Source organism: Sceloporus occidentalis, unplaced genomic scaffold (genome assembly GCF_023333645.1).
Source record: "Sceloporus occidentalis isolate IW3139 unplaced genomic scaffold, rSceOcc1.0.p SCAF_6, whole genome shotgun sequence".
Lineage (NCBI taxonomy): Eukaryota > Metazoa > Chordata > Lepidosauria > Squamata > Phrynosomatidae > Sceloporus > Sceloporus occidentalis.
Window position 1 is genome coordinate 62,752,836 of NW_028316986.1, and position 19,673 is coordinate 62,772,508.

The 19,673-nt window shown below is 39.2% G+C and overlaps 1 protein-coding gene across 1 annotated transcript in view; it reads right to left on the reverse strand.

Annotated features, from left to right (window-relative positions):
- Positions 1–13,891, reverse strand: part of FMN2 (formin 2) — a 231,538-nt gene extending 217,647 nt beyond the window's left edge. Inside the window, exon 1 of the mRNA XM_089529847.1 lies at positions 12,156–13,891. Coding sequence (XP_089385973.1) covers positions 12,156–13,707 — 1,552 coding nt within the window. The 5' untranslated portion in view covers positions 13,708–13,891. The remainder of the gene's footprint in view (positions 1–12,155) is intronic.
- Positions 13,892–19,673: the final 5,782 nt, after the last annotated feature.

Consider the following 19,673-nt stretch of genomic DNA (forward strand, 5'->3'; position numbering starts at 1 on the left):
CCCACAAATGTCAAAGGTCAACTGTAATCTGTTTTGTCATATGTATATGTGTATCTCTTGGTTTTTTTGTTTTATTTCTTTGTGTTGGTATTGAAAATAGATGCGTGTGTGTGTGTGTGTGTGTGTGTGTGTGTGTGTGTTAAGTTTGTAATTGTTGGAAGATTTTAGTATTCTCTCTTCCCCTCATCAGATAGCTAGGATTATCCTGCGTGCAAACTCTGCTTTTTACTTCCTCATTCAAACATCCCATTTGCTCCTACTGAATCACAGGGCAATAACTTTGCAAATTGGTAAACAAACTATTTGATTCAGGTCACTCCCTCTTTTAGGAATTTCTCTCTCAAAAAGATTTTCTTCTGCCCTGTTGGGTTCCCCATCTTCCTCCTTTCTCAACTGTCTTTGAAAAGATGGTGAGAAATCTTTATCTCATGTAAAGAGAAATCTTTACATGAACTATTCATTAGCTAGGTTAGGTTATAGCTTTTATGCACATGTAGATTCAACCACTAGTAAACTTTTGTTTAAACTGCAAGCTACTTATGTTATTTTTGAGTCAGTCACAGTTTTTAGAGTTAGACAAGGACACGTATCTGCTACTCTGCTGATTTAAAGCTAGACCCTAACAGGCTTGGCTTTAATATTTTTAATATTTCAATATTTTTGTTTCTTTAACAAAGGCTGAAGCCTTAGGAAACTTGAATTGTCCTACAGTATTACCTTCTGTATTATATTCATGATATGATTTTAGGGCAGTTTTTGTCCACGTCTAATGTCAATTACAACTTCAGATAAATTGCAGTTAGCAGATGTTTGTGTTTACCTTACCTTACTTTGATTAGGTTCCTATTTTATTTTAAAAATAAAAACCAGATATGAATTGCATCTATTATATGCAATTTCTAATTTCTATCTACTGTACATACTCGACCATAAGTCTACCTCATGTATAATTCAAGGGCAGGTTTGAGAGCAAAAATTGTGGATTTTGACATGACCTGTTGATAAGTTGAGAGTAAAACATAGGGGCATGTAAGAAAGATTTTAAAGGATGAAGCAAATGAAAACAATGGTAAAGAACTTACAGAATTCCAGCAGGCATAACTGTTTGTGCTCACACTAAAGGATGGATGGATGAGAGAACGTGGGGGAGGCAAGCACTTTCAAGACAGATCACACTCTTGCTTTTCACAAGGGGACAGTTCCTTTTTTAAAATAAGAGTTTAGGTACCGAACTTACATCAACCTGTGGCTAAGTCGATTTGGGTTTTAGGGGGTCAATTGTTTGACTGAAATTTTTGGCTTATACATGAGTACAGTGGGCCCTTGCCTTACACGGGGATCCGTTCCGAATCCCACCATGTAAGGCAAATTCCGCCTATGCTCAAGCCCCATTCATTTGAATGGGGCTCATGCGTGGCAGCACGGTGGCACAGGAGCGTGCGGGGCACCACGGGCGCGTGCCCCATTCATTTGAATGGGACGTGCCACCCCTTGCACCCCATGCACTCCCCGTGGCTTGAGCGCATATGCTCAAGTCCACGTAAAGCATGCCCGCGTATAACGCGGGTGCACTGTATATACAGTATTAAAATTATTTGTGACTGCTAAACATTTGTTCTCGTTAATGATATATTCCAACCAGGTGTCTTATGTCAAGTGTTAATTAGACTCCCATATATAAATAGATATTAAAACAGAGGGTCCTGATTTTATTTTATTTTAAATCACCTGCCACCTGCTTTCATTCCCTTTAATTAGCAAGAATTTTTTTTTCATTCAAGGGAAAGTAAATGCAGGTGTTAGGTGAAGATAATTTCCAACAAATTCATATATATTTAAACAGCTTACAAGACTGGACTCTTGGGGCTCAAAAAAAATATGAATAGCACCTTGGCAATTATTTTATTCAGCCAGAAAAACTCAGGATTTCTGTAACTGGGAGATCATCAGATGGTATTAAATATGATTTGTCAGGACATTCTGAGCAACAGCAAGTTAACCTGTCTATCAGCATTCTGTTCTGACTTTGGAGGGACATGAGAGGGACATGAGAGCTACTAGCTGCAGCACTGTGGAAAGTTCCAAGTGAGCAACTACACCCCCCCCCCCCAACACACACAGCCATTACTTGAAGGAATGGAAGTCCTTAAAGGAACAGATCTTGGACTAGGAAACTAAAATTCATCCTCTTCCCAGGACAAAAATCAACAAACCAATAAATAAATAAATAAAAATCCCTCCAGGCTGATTGTATGAGATTACAAAAGGATGTAGTTCCTGTCATTTATTCCTGGGAAGGAAGGCTCCATATATGTATTCCAGAACTCTCCGTTTGTGAGTCTGTCTCAAGAACCCCTGATCCAAATAGCTCTAGCCCAGGCCAAGGACATGATGCTAGGGCATAGATTAATTTCCACCCACTCTGTATGATGGATAGTTTCAGCTCTTCCATTGTTGGAATCTAGGCTGCTACTCAGGATGCAGGTCCTGACTCCTGATAACCAGTTACAGTACATGGTTAGTTTCTGATTAAGGGATATTAGAAATGCTAGAAAATCTTTATAATGCATGTACACACAAGGAATGGTCTTCCAGTGTCATAATATCTTGGGAGATACTGATAGATTCAGGACTATGACACTGAAAATTATACCTTGTATTTTTGCTAGGTATCTCTTGGTCCTCCATCACGAGTCTATTGTCAACTTCTGGCAGAGCTGTGCTGGAGAACCTAGAGATTCCTAGCAAGAACATATCAATCAAATCCGCAAAAGTCAAATCGCAAATGTGGAAGGCTGTTTAGAAAGCCAGCATGGTGTAGCCTTCTGAGTGTGGGATGCCATCTCTGGGGAACAGGGTTCAAATCACCACTTGGCCACAGAAACCCAATTACTCTGGGCAAGTTACATTCTTGAAGCCCCAGAAGAAGGTAAAGGCAAACGCCTTCTGAACAAATCTTGTCAAGAAAACACCATGATATATTTGCCTTAGAGTCACCATAAATTGGAAATGACTTGAAAGCACACATCAACAACCATCTGTATGCTTTCCTATTCTATTTTTATATATATGCCACTTCCCATGGCTTGGAAAGGGGTGTCCTTGGGGCTTCATGCCCCAGGACACCCTGACAAGCACAGCCAGATGAGAAAGGGGCCACTTGGCCCCTTTCTCCCTGGCCTTGTTCCCACGGCAATCTAGTTGCTGTGGGAACAAAGCCCTCCCAGAAGGAGCTTCTTGTGCCGCAAATAGGGCACCCTAAGCACCATCCAGCAGCATGACGATGACAGGTGCACGGCAGTCCATTTGGATACAGTGCGCACTTGACAGCATTGTCACCGCTGCATATGGATGGCGCCATGCCAAAATGGTGCCCTCCATATGTAGTAGGGCTAGGGAGCGTGCGGTGTCTGCACGCTCCCCAGCCCTACTTTTGTTCCCAGCACAGCACTGTCACGCTATCTGTACTGCGCCTAGGATGCATGAGAAGATACCTGTCTGTAATGCCATACCATCAATATCCCCCCTCCACACACTTCAACACAACACTGTGATTTACATGAGATGAGAAAATATTTTGGAAGATCCTCAAGTTTTATATATTTTTACACATCTGACAGAATCATCCCATTACATTTGACTTTCCATTTAACACTTAGATGTTTCCATTGTGGAATACTGTTTTGTCATAAATAAGCAAGGCCTCTATCACATTTCACAGATAAACACTTTCCCATGAATTTAACTGAACTGACAGGTCTATAAAAGCCTATGTATGCATCATATCCCAAAGCAGAAGAGATACACTCAACTTAGTTGCATTGTAAATTTCTTTCTTAAAATAGCCCAAAGCTTTGTATAATACCTTGGCGCTTATCAAATCCACAATCCTTATATCTCATTTGAATGTTCTATACAAAGTTTGCAGGAATGGATTATGTATGAAAACTTCACAGTTGCAGCTGCTCATTACCATTTACGTCATATGTCAGAAAATCCTTAAACAGAAAAAGAACACGTGGACTACTCAAAAAATGACATGGCAAAAAGCCCAATGATATAGCACTGTAAACTAGGCCAGCCAGTTGTTACTGCCTGCTCTAACCAAGACCATTGATAAAGATGTTTCAGAATAGATAAAGTGAACAGAAATATTTCAGAATGCATAACAACATGCATATATCTTCACTGTGCATGCAAGGGAACAGTTATGGAAAGCATAAATTGGAAAAATCACAATCTGTAGACAAATAAATGGGAGGCTTTGTGCTTGGGCTGCAACCCATTCCTCAAGCAGGATTTGTTTTTATTTAAAGTTTCTTATAAAAGTATATTTAGCATGTGTGTTGATGTTCAAAAAATGCAAAGTTCCCATTGCTAACTGTGATAAAGAAAGACATACAAATTATGGGACAATTTTCAAGCTGACAACAGGAAAGTCAAATCTAGTTGTAATTTTATATACAGTAATTCTGATTTGCTTTGGCCACAACCATTCCCTCAGAAATAGATTTGATTTATGCAACTTAAAGCTATGAGCTGCTTTAAATTCATATTCATGGAGGTGATTTATCATAGAATCTTAAGAGTTGAAAGGGGTCACAAGAGCCATCTAATCCAGCCCCTTACCATGCAGGAATACACAACTACAACACTCCTGAAAGATGCCCACCCTGTGTCTATTAAAGACCTCCAAAAGGAGTGTCCACCCCCGTCCCAATGCAGTCTATTCCACTATTCAGCAATTCTACCAGTAAAGACATACATCCTGATGCTTACATAGAATCTCCTTTCTTGTAATTTGAATCCATTGGTATGTGTTCTAGTATCTAGAGCAGCAGAAAATAAACTCACTTCATCTTCTACATGATATCCCTTCAGATATTTAAAGATTGTTACTATGACACCTCTCAGTCTTCTGTTCTCCATGCTAAGAATATCCAACTCCTTATGTTGTAAGCTGACCCAATGTATCTACTCATCATATAGGGCTTCTGACTTGTACCACATCATTAGAAATCCATGTACATGATCCATGGGCAATCAAATTATTTATTCTTGGTCTAAGCAAATTTAAAGCTCACACACTATGGACCTCAACATTTTATTCTTGTTACAGCAATGGTGAAGAACAGTAACTGAGTAGTTGTCATTTTTTGCTACCAAGTTGATTTTGACTTATGGCAACCATATCTTCCAGATACCCTGTCATTAACTGTCCTGCTCAGGTCAGTACCAGGTTCAGTCCCTGGAACTAAAATTGTTGAGAAGGTGATTTGGAAAAAAACAACCCAGAGATTGAGCAAAGAGGCTAGCAGTTGAAGTAGAAAGTAATGAGTTAAAAAAACAAAGAGTATTATTTAATGTGACGTTGAAGGTTTTCGTGACCAGAATCCATAGTTTTTTGTGCGGTTTTTCATATGCCAGCCACAGATGCTGGTGAAACATCATGAATAAACTCTTCCAGAACATGACCACATGGCCCAAAACCCCCACAAAAATTAAGTATAACTTATTGTTGCTGTTGTGTGCCTTCAAGATGTTTCCGACTTATGGTAACACTAAGGTTAACCTATCACAGAGTTTTCTTGTCAGGATTTGTCCAGAGGAGGTTTGCCATTGCCTTCCTTTGAGGCTGAGAGCATGTGACTTGCCCAAGGTCTTCCCCAGTGGGTTTCATGGATGAACTGGGAATTGAACCTTGGTCTCTAGAGTCATAGTCCTCAACACTCAAATCATTATGCCACATAGTCTCTAACATAATTTATGTCTGGTTTAATTTATGCTCCTTGACTCATAATACTCTCCAATTATATATTCTCAGCATCAACTACCTGGTACTCTCTCCCTCTCTTTTTTTAAAAATCTATCCTGCATGGCAAAAGTTTGCTCTAGAAAGAAATTAATGACAATACCTGCACTCCTCTGCTAAGTGTACCAAAGAATAAATAATGTAACATATTTGTAGCTGTATTTTTCTAATATAACAAAGAAATATTCTTCAGCTTTAAGAACTGATATGGCTAAACAGTGACCAAATGCAGAGGTATTTCTTTTGCATTCTACTGCTCATTTTTTTGAAATGAACAAGGAAACAGCAGTTGGTTTCAACAATTGTTATTGATCCAGCAATAACATATGATAGATTGTACATAAAGTGATCAGTATAACTAGACCACTAATTTCAAAAATCTATGCATGCAAAAAATAAGTATTTATTGCAAGGGAGGGTGGAGCTTTTGCTGCAAGTGAAAACATGTGTCTTTCATAATTACAGTAAACATATGATTAGAGAAAAAAAAAGTAGTAAAACAGCATACAGTAGTTAATGGAAGGGAAAAGGCAAAATATCCTAAAGGTACCAGATCCTGTCTGATCCTGGAAGCTAAGCATTAGAGTTATAAGGTTTTATCATAACAAAAGCTAGTGAAGATTTAGAAAGCTTTCTAAAAATCCAGAACATAATGGCTAAAGCAATAATTGGGAATATCAAAGCCTTTTATGTGAGAATGGCAATCTTATACAGAGGAGATATTCCTGCCCCTGCTTCAACACACACTTCCAGACAGAATTAAATTTGGGCAAGGTTGCTGGTCATTTTAATCCAGTTCACTTTGTACAGATGGCATGTGTGTTTGTAGGGAGGGAAGACACAACAAAAGAAATGGTTTTCAGACTCTTCTGATAGCTGAGACATTCCCCATCCCCCTCTTTGCTTTAAAACTAGTGGGGAACTTAACCCTTGTAAGGAGCTACTAAGACATTCTTCTGTCTCTCTTCATCAGGAGCAACTGAATCGTTCAACTGCAGCTAATGCCACAGAAAAAGAAGAAAAGTAGAACTGCCCATTCTCAGTAGGTGCTGATTGAAAGGAAACAAGGCCAGTGCAAATGAGTCATGCAGAGACTCACTAGGCAGCCTCTTCTGTGCCTAGAGACATTCATTTCTTGCAGAACACTAACATCTCTCTGACGGCACAATACTGTATAGAAATTGTTGGCATAAAATTATGTACCCCCTTTTTTTTAAAAAAAATGCTTTCCTTCTAACCCTCAAAATAGTGAATCTGCAATTCAAAATGTAACAAAGTACAAATTGCATGATTATTACAGAGAACTATTACCATGACTAAAGCCATATTACTCAGATTCATGAGCAACCTGAATAAACGGTAAGAGTACACATTTATTTTTGGAAGATCACCATGAATTCCAGAGCAGCATCTGTGATTTTAATGTGATTGTTTTGCAGTAAAGGAATCTTACTGCAATAGGGAGTCTCATTATCCAATACAACGTAGAGAGATCTTGTAGCATCTTTGAGACTAACTAAAGAAAGAAGTTGGCAACATGAGCTTTCAGAGACTAAAGTTTACTTCCTCACATGCATTCGGAAGTAGACTTTAGTCTATGAAAGTTCATGCTGCCAATTTCTTTCTTTAGTTAGTCCCAAAAGTGCTACAAGATCTTTTTACATACTATTCTATGTCTTTGAATTATTCCATACAATTATACAATAGCAACTACTTAATCAGTAGTATTTACTCACAAGTAGTGCTCAGCATCATGAAGGGTAGAAACCATATTTCTCATATTTCTATGCAATGTATCTAGAATCATCTCCTTGCACCTTTATCTCTACTTACAAGGCACACTGGGTGGAGAAACATGCATTTGCTTGAATGGATGAGAGCTATCATTATTACTATCACCAAATGCATCTGAGGATCTTTGGTCTATGAAAGCTCATGATGCCAACATCTTTTGTTCAGTTAGTCTCTAAGATGCTACAGGCTCTCTCTGCATACTGATTATTACTATCTTTATTCATATCCTCCTTTCCCACAAAACTGGGACTCAAAGCAAGCTATAAGTGGGTATCAGGGGATGGCCATGCATATTGGGCCCATTCACTGTGTCCTTCTTTCTCCCCAACCTCCCTATGTTGAGTAAGTTGATTTGAAGTGGCACCTTTCTATAGTGCATACCTGAACGCAAATATAATGCTGTGCCTGGTATCAGGTCTCTGCACATGGAGTGTTCCATCCACATTCAAGTAAATTCAAGCCATGCACCCCTTCAGACATTGCTGTTCAGCATACCAAGCCCAGGGATGCAGGTATCGTGTGGGGCCAGTATGCACAGACCCACCCCTTTACTATGTTTAACCATCATATATTCTGCTAAATACATGAACTTCTCCACCTGATCTTTAAGTGTGAGTGAAGATGTGAAACCAAAGCTTCCCAGTCCAAGTCCTGTCCAACCATTTCACACTATAAAAATCAATGTTGTTGATTTCAGTAAATTCCAGGTTGCAGCCCAAATTATCAATTTTCATTAAAAGTAAGTGCAGTCAGTCATTCATTTGCTAATTCTAAATACTTAATGTATTTTAAAACCTTCTTATACTACCCTTCCTCAGACATGCCAGAGCAGTATACAAAACACAGTTTAAATAACCCTAGCATTACAAATACAATGAAAACAGCAAAACCTCAGATAGAGAACAGAAAGGTAGTACATGCCCCAGGGCCTGCAGGTAGCTTTTGGACTGTCTGCATGGCCCACTCACTTATGGAGCCCTGGTGGCGCAGTGGTTAAATGCCTGTACTGCAGCCATTCACTCAAGACCACAAGGTTGCGAGTTCAAGACCAGCAAAAGGGCCCAAGCTCGACTCAGGCTTGCATCCTTCCGAGGTCGCTAAAATGAGTACCCAGACTGTTGGGGGCAAATTAGCTTACTTGCTAATTAGCTTACTTGCTGTTCACCGCTATGATCTTTGGAATAGCGGTATATAAATAAAACAAATTATTATTATTATTATCTCTCACTGGCCAGCTGATCAGCCCCCAATGGGGAAGCAGGCATTACTCTCTCTAATGAAGAAAGTGATCTTCATCAGGATTCCACTACATTTCCCTACACATCAATACTTTTAGAGATCTCTCTTTCCTTGATGTGACAAGCAGGAACTGAAAGGAATTGCTTGTATGCAGTGTGTTGATGAGTACTGTCCTGTATCCCTGGGAGTGAAAAGGTTGAACAAATAACTCACAATTATTAATGCACACTATTGTAATGAGAGGATAATAATACTTTGAAATGAGTGATTCAGCTAAGATTTCAAAATTGAATAAAGCAAAGTGTTTTATAGGGAGTAATCTTCAACAACTATCCAAGTTACTTTTCAAAATAACTCAACACACAGGAATTTAATTTAAATCACAAATGTACTTATCCCCAGAAATAGCAGTTTCTACTATTTTATATAGATAAACTAATCTACATATGAAAACTAAAAAAAAAAAAAAAAGCAAACAATGCACCTGACTTCAGACAAGGATATATCTGTTCTCTGGCCAGAATTCTCTGGCAATTGCACTGTTTATACATTTATGTAAGGAGGGATCTGATACTCTCTTCTGTAGGCCTTAGCAAACCCACAGGACACAGTTCTATCCCCCTCTGGCCTCTACCAATTACCACCATCAAAAGTCCCCCTGCTGCCTTGCCTCCTTCTGTCTAAGTACATCAGTGAAGTTTTATGGTCCATTTGTGTTAAACAGGATACCTGCCTCTGTTTTCTCTCTGCTGGATTAGATTATGAGGTTCTGTGTGTATTTTTAGTGATTTTGCACATTTGGGGAATATTTTATTTAAAAAACTGTATAAAAACAATGTTTTTGTGCAAAGGTCAGCATTTGGGGCAAAAAATACCATTTTCTGCACAAAATAATTCATTTTGCATAATTTTACATTATAAAACATTGGTTTTGTGCAAACTATTTTCCCACCCCACCCCAAAATCCCTAAATGTGAAACAATATTTGAAATGGATTATCATCAAGTGTCTTGAAGTATAAAGGTACCCTTTTGCATCAAGAAGAAAATGTGCAACTCTTCTTTCCATCCCTAAACTCTAATAATCTTTATAATGTAAGTAGTTTCAGCAAAACCTATTGACATGAAATAAGTTAAACTTTGATGTTTATCACACTATGCTCTTAAAGAGGTACTATTCCAGTGTGACTCCTCTAGCTGCCTCCTGTTGCATGCTGGGATTGGCAGTTTTAAGGAGGGGTATTTAGAATTCTCAGGCAGAGAAGTTCAGCTCCTTAAAACTGCCAATTCCAGCATGCAACAGGAGGCTGCTAGAGGAGTCACACTGGAATAGTAGCTCTTTAAGAGCATAGTGTGATAAACATCTTTGACAGTACCCTCTGAAACTTTGATGGCTGGATTCTGCAGTGCATTATTCTCCAATATGTCTTCAGGACACCTTAGAATCAGTGTGACTAAATGAGGAAGAGCAGAACATCTGCTCCAATGGAAAAACACCCAGTGACACACACAAAACAGAGAAGGACCATATCACAGGCAAATTGCTTTTCATACGCTGTTCATACAACGGGGACAGCAAACAGCCCAGGCCAAATAGACAACTCATTTGAGAAAGTTGCAAACAGTAGAATATTATAAAAAGTGCTTGGTGGAGTTAGGGAAGACACAAGGCTACTGTGCTAGGCCAATCTCTTCTATTTTTGCACACAGTGCCTCTTTTTGGGCAATTAGAATCATAAAACCATATTTGTGGCCTTCTATATGTTTTTAGATGTCACCATTGGCTATTCTAACTAGAGTTGATAGGAGCTGCAGTCTAAGAATATCTGGAAGGCAAGACAGTTGCCCACCCCCTGCTCTAAAACATGTTTTAACTTGCATGGAATTATGGGTCATATGTTGCCAATGCTTACCTACCAGATGGCATTCAACTGAGAAATCTAGGCTCATTCATCCCAAACCAGAAATCTCAGTGTCATGTAATACAACTGAACATCTGGTATTGCTCACGAGGGCCACCACAACTGACACTATTACTATTTTTTTAAATAATAATAATAATAATAATAATAATAATAATAATAATAATAATCTCCACTGATAGCAAAGTAGAGAAAGGCCAGGTAGCCATTGCAGCCCATATCCTTTCTCCTGAAAACCTGTGGGTCCCATAATGGATTTTTGAGGCTTCAAAAAAGCCTGAAAAAGGGGGGGGGGGGGATATTCTGTGGCAGAATAATTTTGGGGACAGTAAAGAGCAACTGCCTTATCCTTCAGCTTGATGCTTTGCTGGATAATGTCAGAAGAACTAATGTGGTAATAGTAAACTATCTATGCACCCATTCATTCATCAGTGTATGTTTTTTTAAAGGTGGGTTTGATGCCGAGTGAAGTATCAGGCTGCTTTCTCTCTCTCAAGTGCATCTGCTGGATACCCTCTGTGCTCTGTGGTAGCATCACAAGGGGTCATTACACTGAGCAGAACTGAAAGGTAATTGGAGCAAAGTAAAAAGCATCTCCTGCAGTTCCCTAGTCTGGTACCTCACCAGTAACTCCTTAAAATGGGTTTAAACAACTGAACAAAACAAAAGCAAGGCTAATGACATCAGTGTCACTACACTGCCATCAGGTAAGGCTGCAGGAGATATCAGAGAGAAGGGGCCTGGAATCCAGTCATGGTTTCAGCAGCTGGCCTTCTGAAAATATTTGTCTCCCCAACCATGGTTATTTCAAGCTTTTTTCAAAAATGGAAACCATCTCACTTTTCAATGTTGTGGTAAAGAAAATGAGTAAGACATGAAAAATTGGAAAACAGAGGTGTATAAATAAAAGCTATATGCATTATAAGAGATCAACTGAGGCCCAGGACAGTTCAGTTGACAAAATGTTGCACTTCGGTTTGGCAGGTCTAGATTCACTAATTGGATGGCCTAGCCATTATTTTTCATCAAGACCTCCCTGTTCATACAATAGCAATTATACTGTAAAGGTGAGTAGATCCCTACTGAGAATGGAAACCACTTTGAACATTATCTACACAACACAGTGTTTGTTACAGCACACCATATTAGTTGTCTAATGAACAGTGTTGAATATGCCTCACTGAGAAGAGTTCTAAACAAATACTAAATGTGTATGTACATATTCATTTCCACTTAAATCACAAATCTCGCATGCATAATTACCTGCAGAGTTTAGATTCCTAATTTAATTGCTACTAAAATAGAAATGATGTATTATTAGCCCTATCTTGGATGCTTACTCTTCAGACATGAGTTAACAGGTAATGTTCATTTACAGATGACACTCACCTCTAAAAACATTGGGGAAGGTGTCAGTGGAAGCTGGTGTCCCTGAGGACTTTCTCAAGTGATTCAAAGGCACTCTTTCTCCCTGGAAGCCATCTCTGCTCCGTCTGTACTCCAAGAAATCTGCAGAACCTGACTTTTGAGTTATGTCACCTCTATGATCCAAAATTTCATCTGTCCAGTCTGCTGATCGGCTAAATGGACCAGCCAAACTGGATGACCTCTGTTTCTTGGTTGGCACACTTTCTTTCCTCTGCGAGGACTCGCGTCTCCTTTTGAAAAGTGGACTTTGGGATGGGGACAGACAAGGTGAGTGGTTTGGAGAACTCAACTGCCTAGTGGTGGTTTTGATGTAGCACGGGTTGATGGGAGGATAGGGCTTAAAACCTTTGGAACTATGAATAGGGCTGCTTGAGACATCATTTGAGGACAGAGTTCCATTTTTTATTGTAACAGAAAGGCCATCATCCAAGGCCTCTCTGCTAGCTGACATACTCCTTTTCCTTTCTTTGGCTTCATCAACCTGACTGTGGCCTGTGTCAGCAATATCATCCTCCTCTCTTTCTGAACCTGCAGATTCAACAGCCATTACTTCAGTTTCTGATTCCCCAAATGGAGATGGGAAATTAAACACAGAACTGCCTAGCAGGGTCCCATATTCTGTCACTGCAGGATGTGAGGGAGATGCAGCTTTTTGCTCACCAGCAGGTTGTTCCTGCTCCTCTGGCAATTGCCTGTGTTCCTCTTGTTCATCAAATACACTGCTGCAGGAATGCCCCATTCCATTTGTCACTCCTTTCACTTCATTTTTGTTATCACACACAGGGTTATAGTCTGTAATTTCCGATTTAGCTGAGACAGGCTGTTCGGTTTCTGGACTGCTGTCTTTGTCACTGCTTAATGAAAGAAACCTTTCAAAATCTAAGGGGGCTGCTTGAGAATTAGCCATGTGTAGGTCCATTGTTTTGGTGCCATGCTGCTCAGTTCCAATGTTAATTGCCTCCTGCTGCTGCTGCTGCAGTTGCAGTCTAATAGCCTGCTGGATATCAGAAAGCAAATCCTCTTGTTCTGTGGCTGAATGGAAACTGTATATATCCGTATCGGAGCCAGAGCTGGTCCTTTGTCCATCCTGCGGCTCAGGAGCAGCTGGGCGAGTTTCATTTGTATTTTCAAAATGCTCCACATCAGTGTCTGAGAGACCCCCCTCATCTGCAGAAATGCTAATATCAGGAGTTTTGGTGAGGATCGAATGAGCACTGTCTAGCTCCCCTGTTTGCGAGGCCTGGCTTTCTAAAACATCCTCTCTCGAGCTGCTGTTTCCATCTTTCGCTTTGGAGAGATTCTTTCTGATTCGCAGATTGGAAAACACAGAGGCTCGGGACTCCGACTTGCCCTTCTTTTTACTAGATTCACTCCCTTTGCCATGCTTCCCCAGTCCTTTTCTGCTCCCTGCTCCCTTCTTTGTGCCATCCACATCCCTGGGCCCAGAAGCATCCTCACCTCCATCATGTGCATCACCTGCATTCCTCTTCAGCTTCCCATCCTGATTCCCCATATTGCCTTGCAGTTGTGCAGCATCAGGAATCAAGCCATGCTGTTCGATTTCATTCAGCTGGCCTGGCAACACAGACCTCTCTGGTAATCCAGGTTTGTTTTCAAGCAGCGGTGATGCAAGTAGAAAAAAGGCTGGCTCTGCTTCTCTCTCAGCTGCTGGAACTGCCTTTTTGCATAATGTGCTGCTAGCACAGGGCTCTTCTGGGACATGCTCAGTAGAGCACTGAGAGATGCAGACAGCTCCTTCCAATGGTGGCTCATGGCAGTGTTGTCTTTTTAGACTAAGTCTGCTACTACACTCCTTGCTCTCTTTGGTAGATGTGAAGAAGGATGCCTTGACAACAGGATTTTTTTTCTCTACTGCCTGAATCCCCTGCATTGTAAGTTGGGGTGGATCAGTTTGTTGTTGCATGTCTTAAATTTCAGGACTTCAAAAGTTTAACTTCCTGGAATAGTGTGCTGGGAAGGAGAAGGAAAAAGAAAAAGAAAGAGGGAAATTAAATCTCGGGTTTCATAATAACTTTCTGACCACTCCATGGAGGAATAGTTCTTAACCTTTCTAATATAAAATAAAATAAAATTTAAAAATCTGCTGCTTTAATTCATCCCCCCCCCCCCCCCTGAAATTTTATGTTTTCCCAGTTATACATGTACTGGTGCCATGCGATCAGTCTTGTTATAACTCAAACACACCATTCTGTTTTAAAAAAAATGCTCTCATACATGCTTACATATTTTAAATAAAACAGTAACAAAGAGATACACATTTCCATTCAGGAAGTTTTAAAGGCCAATGACACTGCAGACTACTTAATGTATTGTTATAGATGACCATTCAGAGGTAAGCCATCTGTATGCCAAAGCATATAAATAATGGTAATCCTCAAAGGGATGATGTTAATCAATATTCAGCTCACATCATTTCCATTAAAAAAAAGAATAACTAGCAAAATGTATAAAATATTAATGGAGAATAAAGGAAAGAGATATGGGAAGAAGAATTATGATGTAAATTTTGTGGAAATGAATGGAATAAAATTTGGGAACAAAGACATTTGAAAAATTTATCCTTACGAATTAAGGAAAATTATTATAAACTGATCTGGAAATGGTACTTAACACCAGTGAGATTACATAATATAGATAAGAATAATTCAAAATATTGTTGGAGAGGATGTAATGAAGTGGGATCATATATACATATGTGGTGGTAATATAAATATGTAAAAAAATGGGAAACACTAATATTGGAAATAGAAAATATTATGGATATAAGAACAGATAGAAAACCAAATATAGTATTGTTATCTCTGTATAATGATGTAGAATGGAAAAAAGAAAAAAGAAATCTTGTAACAAACTTGCTTACAACAGCGAGATTAATTATATCAACGTTAGAAATCAAAAATAAATGTGGAACTGGAGGATTGGTATAGAGAAGTTTGGCAAATTAATAATAAATTAACATGTAAATTGAAAATGAAGAAAGAATTATGGAAAATAAATAATTTTGATGAAATATGGAAAAAAATTATTGAAAAAGTATTAAGAAAAGAAGATGGAAAACTAAGTTCACAAGATGAATTAAAATTTTGGTTGGAGTATATGGATGGGAATGGCCCTGGGGGAGGGGTGCACTGAGGTCATATTTATTATAAAATGAGTAAGTGTTAAGGCATATATTTGTATAAAGAAAGTGTAATAAATTGTATTGTAAAATTTACAAATATTAATTTAAAAAATTACACCAGCATCACCAGCAAACCACAAATCTACAACAAGCTATACTTCAGGTCTTGTCTATATAACATTTACTTTTAACATGCTGTATGGTTCATTAAGTATAATTGCTTCTCTTCCTGGCACTGGTTTGTATATACTGATCCTTACTGTCAAACACAAACATTGGCTTTACAGTTTTACAATCATGGGATTAGCATTTTTAAATGAAAGTATGTAAAACAGAAGAAGAGTGTAAGATCTGCTACTGCAAATCAGCCTAAAGCTCCATCTGTTCTATGACCCTAACAGTAGCTTTTGCTAGATGTATCATTATTAGAAAAAAGAAGTTAAAGACCTATAAGAAAAATGATTGTTCTGTGTATTTCTGAGAAATACACTTCACTGAGTTCACAGATTACCTCCAAACTGGTGTTCGCTGCTACATGCAAATAAAATTCACTGAACTTGCTGCGACTACTGTTAATAAACCAGAGTGGGAATGTTAGGTTTAAACATTGATCCCTTAATGTTTATTTCATTCATTCACTCATGTAGTTTATTTCCTTCCTTTCTCCCTTCTACTTATGGGACCCAAAGTAACTTATACAAATGGAAGCCAAATGCAGCTAAACCTTATTTGATACAAAACTTCTTTTAAAAAAAATTAGCAGTTTTGTTAAAATACTAAAATAAAACAGTTTAAAACATATGCAAACATAGTAAAAGGGATAACACATCTCATTACAAAAAGCTCCAGCCACAGCAAGCTAAGAGCCAAAGGCTTGCTTAAATAAAAAGGTCTTTACCGGCCAGTAGAAAGAGAAAAGACAGGAGGATGGATAGACAGACAGATGTTGTCGGGAAAGATATTGGTTGTTGCAAAAGGGGAAAATAATGAAATAATCATATATCATAATATTATGAAATGTAAACTTTAATTTGTTCTTTTACTGCTAATTATTTTTAAATTAAATTGTTAGGCATTTGTAAAATAAACTAAGATTTTACAAAGAATGGTATCATTGAGTTCTGTGTTGTCCCATAGTGAAGCATTTTGTCACTCCTTCCTTAAAAAAGCTCTTTTTGCAGTTTTTAAGTTATGGGTGTTAAAGGCGATATAACGCGAAGATAACCCGGAAATGCAAAAAGTTTATTACACGACATCACCGTTAACATGCTTTGATTTGGATTTCCTGAATGGCAGGGGGTTGGACTGGATGGCCCTTGTAGTCTCTTCCAACTCTACGATTCTATGATTCTATGAACATGAAATAATGTGAAGTTAATCCACAGTTAGAGTGGAGGAAACCAGCAGCTTTTTTAATTTGGAACAAACCGAATTTAAAAAGCTACTAGTTTCCTCCGCTTTAACTACAGATTAACTTGGTGTTATTTTGTTTTAGCAGCAGTTAGTATGATAAACTTTCTGAATTCTGTTTAAATGCAAATTCTATTTAAATTCAAACTTAACTCTCGTTTAACTCCCATTTTCTTGTGGGATCTCACTAGTGTGATAAAGCTCTTTGACAGGGTTCCACTTTCCAGATGCAATGGACTACAGAGCTGAACAATCTGATTGATTGCTAAGATTAGTAATGCAATGCATTTGTAGTGCAATAGGTCTGCAACAACCAGTTTGAGCACAGCTGTCCCAAATATGTTGTGTAATAATATGTTCAATTAAGAGCCAGTACAGATGGCCGAAAGGGACAGCTTGACACTGCCCATTTGATTGCTGGATTGGGGCCACGGCAACCACACGCTACGGTCCTAATCCAGCATTTTTCTGGTCCAAAAAGAAGTGGCAAAATGCCACTCCTTTTGGGGCAGAAAAAAGCCGCCCTTTCTGCTGTGGCAGAGGTTGTTCAGCGCTCCTGTAGGGTGCGGTGTCTGAATGCTGTACCACCTGAGCACTACAACACTGCCCGCCGTCTGGTCAGGTGGACACTATGATGCTGGTTAGGGGGGCGTCAGGGCATGCATCATCTAAACCCCCTGCCCCCATGCCACCCCCAAGTCGGCACTTACTGCCATTCTGTTTCAGTCCTAAGTTTCACTACTAGTCTGCATATCCCTTCTTTCTACTCACACTGATTGCCACCAAGTATATGTTCTTTATGTACCCTTCAAACCCTTCAAATAATAATAATAATAATAAATTTTATTTGTATACCGTTTTTCCCTAGATCAAAACGGTTTACAGACTATAAACTATTAAAAACATCTCATAAAATAGCTGGGTTTTTTTTTCTGGATTGGAAAAATCCATTTTTTCCATAAGCAGCTAAATACAAACATTAGCCAGTGAATCAAGGATGGAGAATTTTTCATTCAAAAGTATATTGAGTGTTTCTGAACATAGGCAAAACATTTTTCTGAAGTACTTGGCAACCACATTTTCTACCTTCCCAATCAATGAAAATCAAGAAGCAAGGCTTGTGAAGATAAATACTAGCATTTATGTGTTGCGTGTTGCATACAAGGGCCGGAGATCTAAAGTTCAGGCCCTGCCATCTTCACTCCCTCGACCACTGCTCAACAACCACACTACTCTCCAAAAGTCCTGTCCTGAATGCCCCCTATGCAATGCTTAATCAGGCACAACTTTTATTTATTGCAGCATACTAATAGTGTGGCCTGTTCACCTTACTTTTAAAGCCTCATGGGAGAAGAGAGAAATTTGTTTGCACACAAACAAATTAAATCTAGTTATTTCTTAACAACATTAGTGAGTTGCCATTAGCCAACAAATCCGCTCGTCTCATTGGAGAAAGGGAGTAACTCAGGAGCCATTCAGACCACCTTTTACCCAGGATTAGGAATTGAATCTTGCATGTGAAGTTCATATTGGCCCGAATCTCTCACAATCAAATTCGAGGCATGCACAACCATTTCGGGGCAAATGATCAGGGAAAAAAGCCATCTCTTTTGAAAAAAATTGGGTTCGGCAAATATGAACATGCCCCCAATCATGATCAGGGCAAGTTCAGGGGAGGGATTTAGGTCAGAGGGAGGACAGTGGGCAGAGCATTCTCTCCCCTTCATCGGGACGAAGGAGGAGGAAGGAGCTGGAGGAAGGATGCAAAAAAGGGGAATCAGGGTGACAGGATGCAAAAGGGGGGAATCAGGGTGACTGACGGGGATGAAAAGGGCAGTCAGAGTGAGGGCAGAGGGGGGAACTGGAGAAAGTGACGGAGGAGGAGGAGGATGAAGGAGCCGGGGGGAAGAAGGGGGCCATGGAGGGCAATCTGTAATGGAGCAGGAGGAGGAGAAGGAAGGAGCAGGACGAATGGTCAATTCAGGGCAGGTCAGAGGGAGGGCACATGACGGAACAAGCCTCCCTCTCGCACCAGGCAGCTTTCTCTCTTTTTTATTTATTTTTTATTATTTTTGACAAACTATGCACATGTTTTTTGCAATAGGTAGATAGATATATAGATAGAATGTGCCTGCCTGCCTGTTCACTTTCACTCCCTTGCTTCTAGCAAAGGAAATGCTGCAAAGAGCACTTTGCAAGAGGCTTTTTTCCTTTGCGAATGCTACAATCCAAATGTTACAACGTTTCTCTTTCCAGTTTGGCAAATCGATACAGAATGCTTTTGCTACTGTCTCTAAGGAATTCAGGGGTAGCCTAGGGAAAGCAAAGAATGCATGACATCCTTTTCTGACATTCCAAGGTGAGGAATTAATTTATTATTATTATTATTATTATTATTATTATTACTACTACTACTACTACTACTACATGTGTATGAGGCATTCTGGGGTGGCAAGGAGGGAAATTTGACAAAATATGCACATACTGGCACCTGGTTTTTTAAAAAAAGAAGGGGAAAAGCACATTTCCGACTGGCCAATGAGTGCAGGAAAAATCACCTAGACGAATGCAGAACTAAATTTGATTGACAGCAAGGCACCTTCATTTTAACCCAATTTCTCCCAGAGGGCATTCAGGGTTAAAATACCCTGATTGGTAATCAGCACTTGCTTCCGGAGGGATTCGGGGGGGGGGGGGGGTCGGAAACCGAATCTTCCCAGTTCCTTCCAGGGCAAAAAGGTCAGCCTGAACGGGGCCTCAATTGAAAATTGCTAGTTAAATTGAACTGGCGGTAGTTGTTTCCAAAATCTGTAATAAGTATGATATGATGTGACTGTACTAAAGATTATACATAATATGCATGCATTGCAGTAATCAAATACATTTCAAAGAATTACAAGTATAAAGTATAGGTTATATCCCCATTT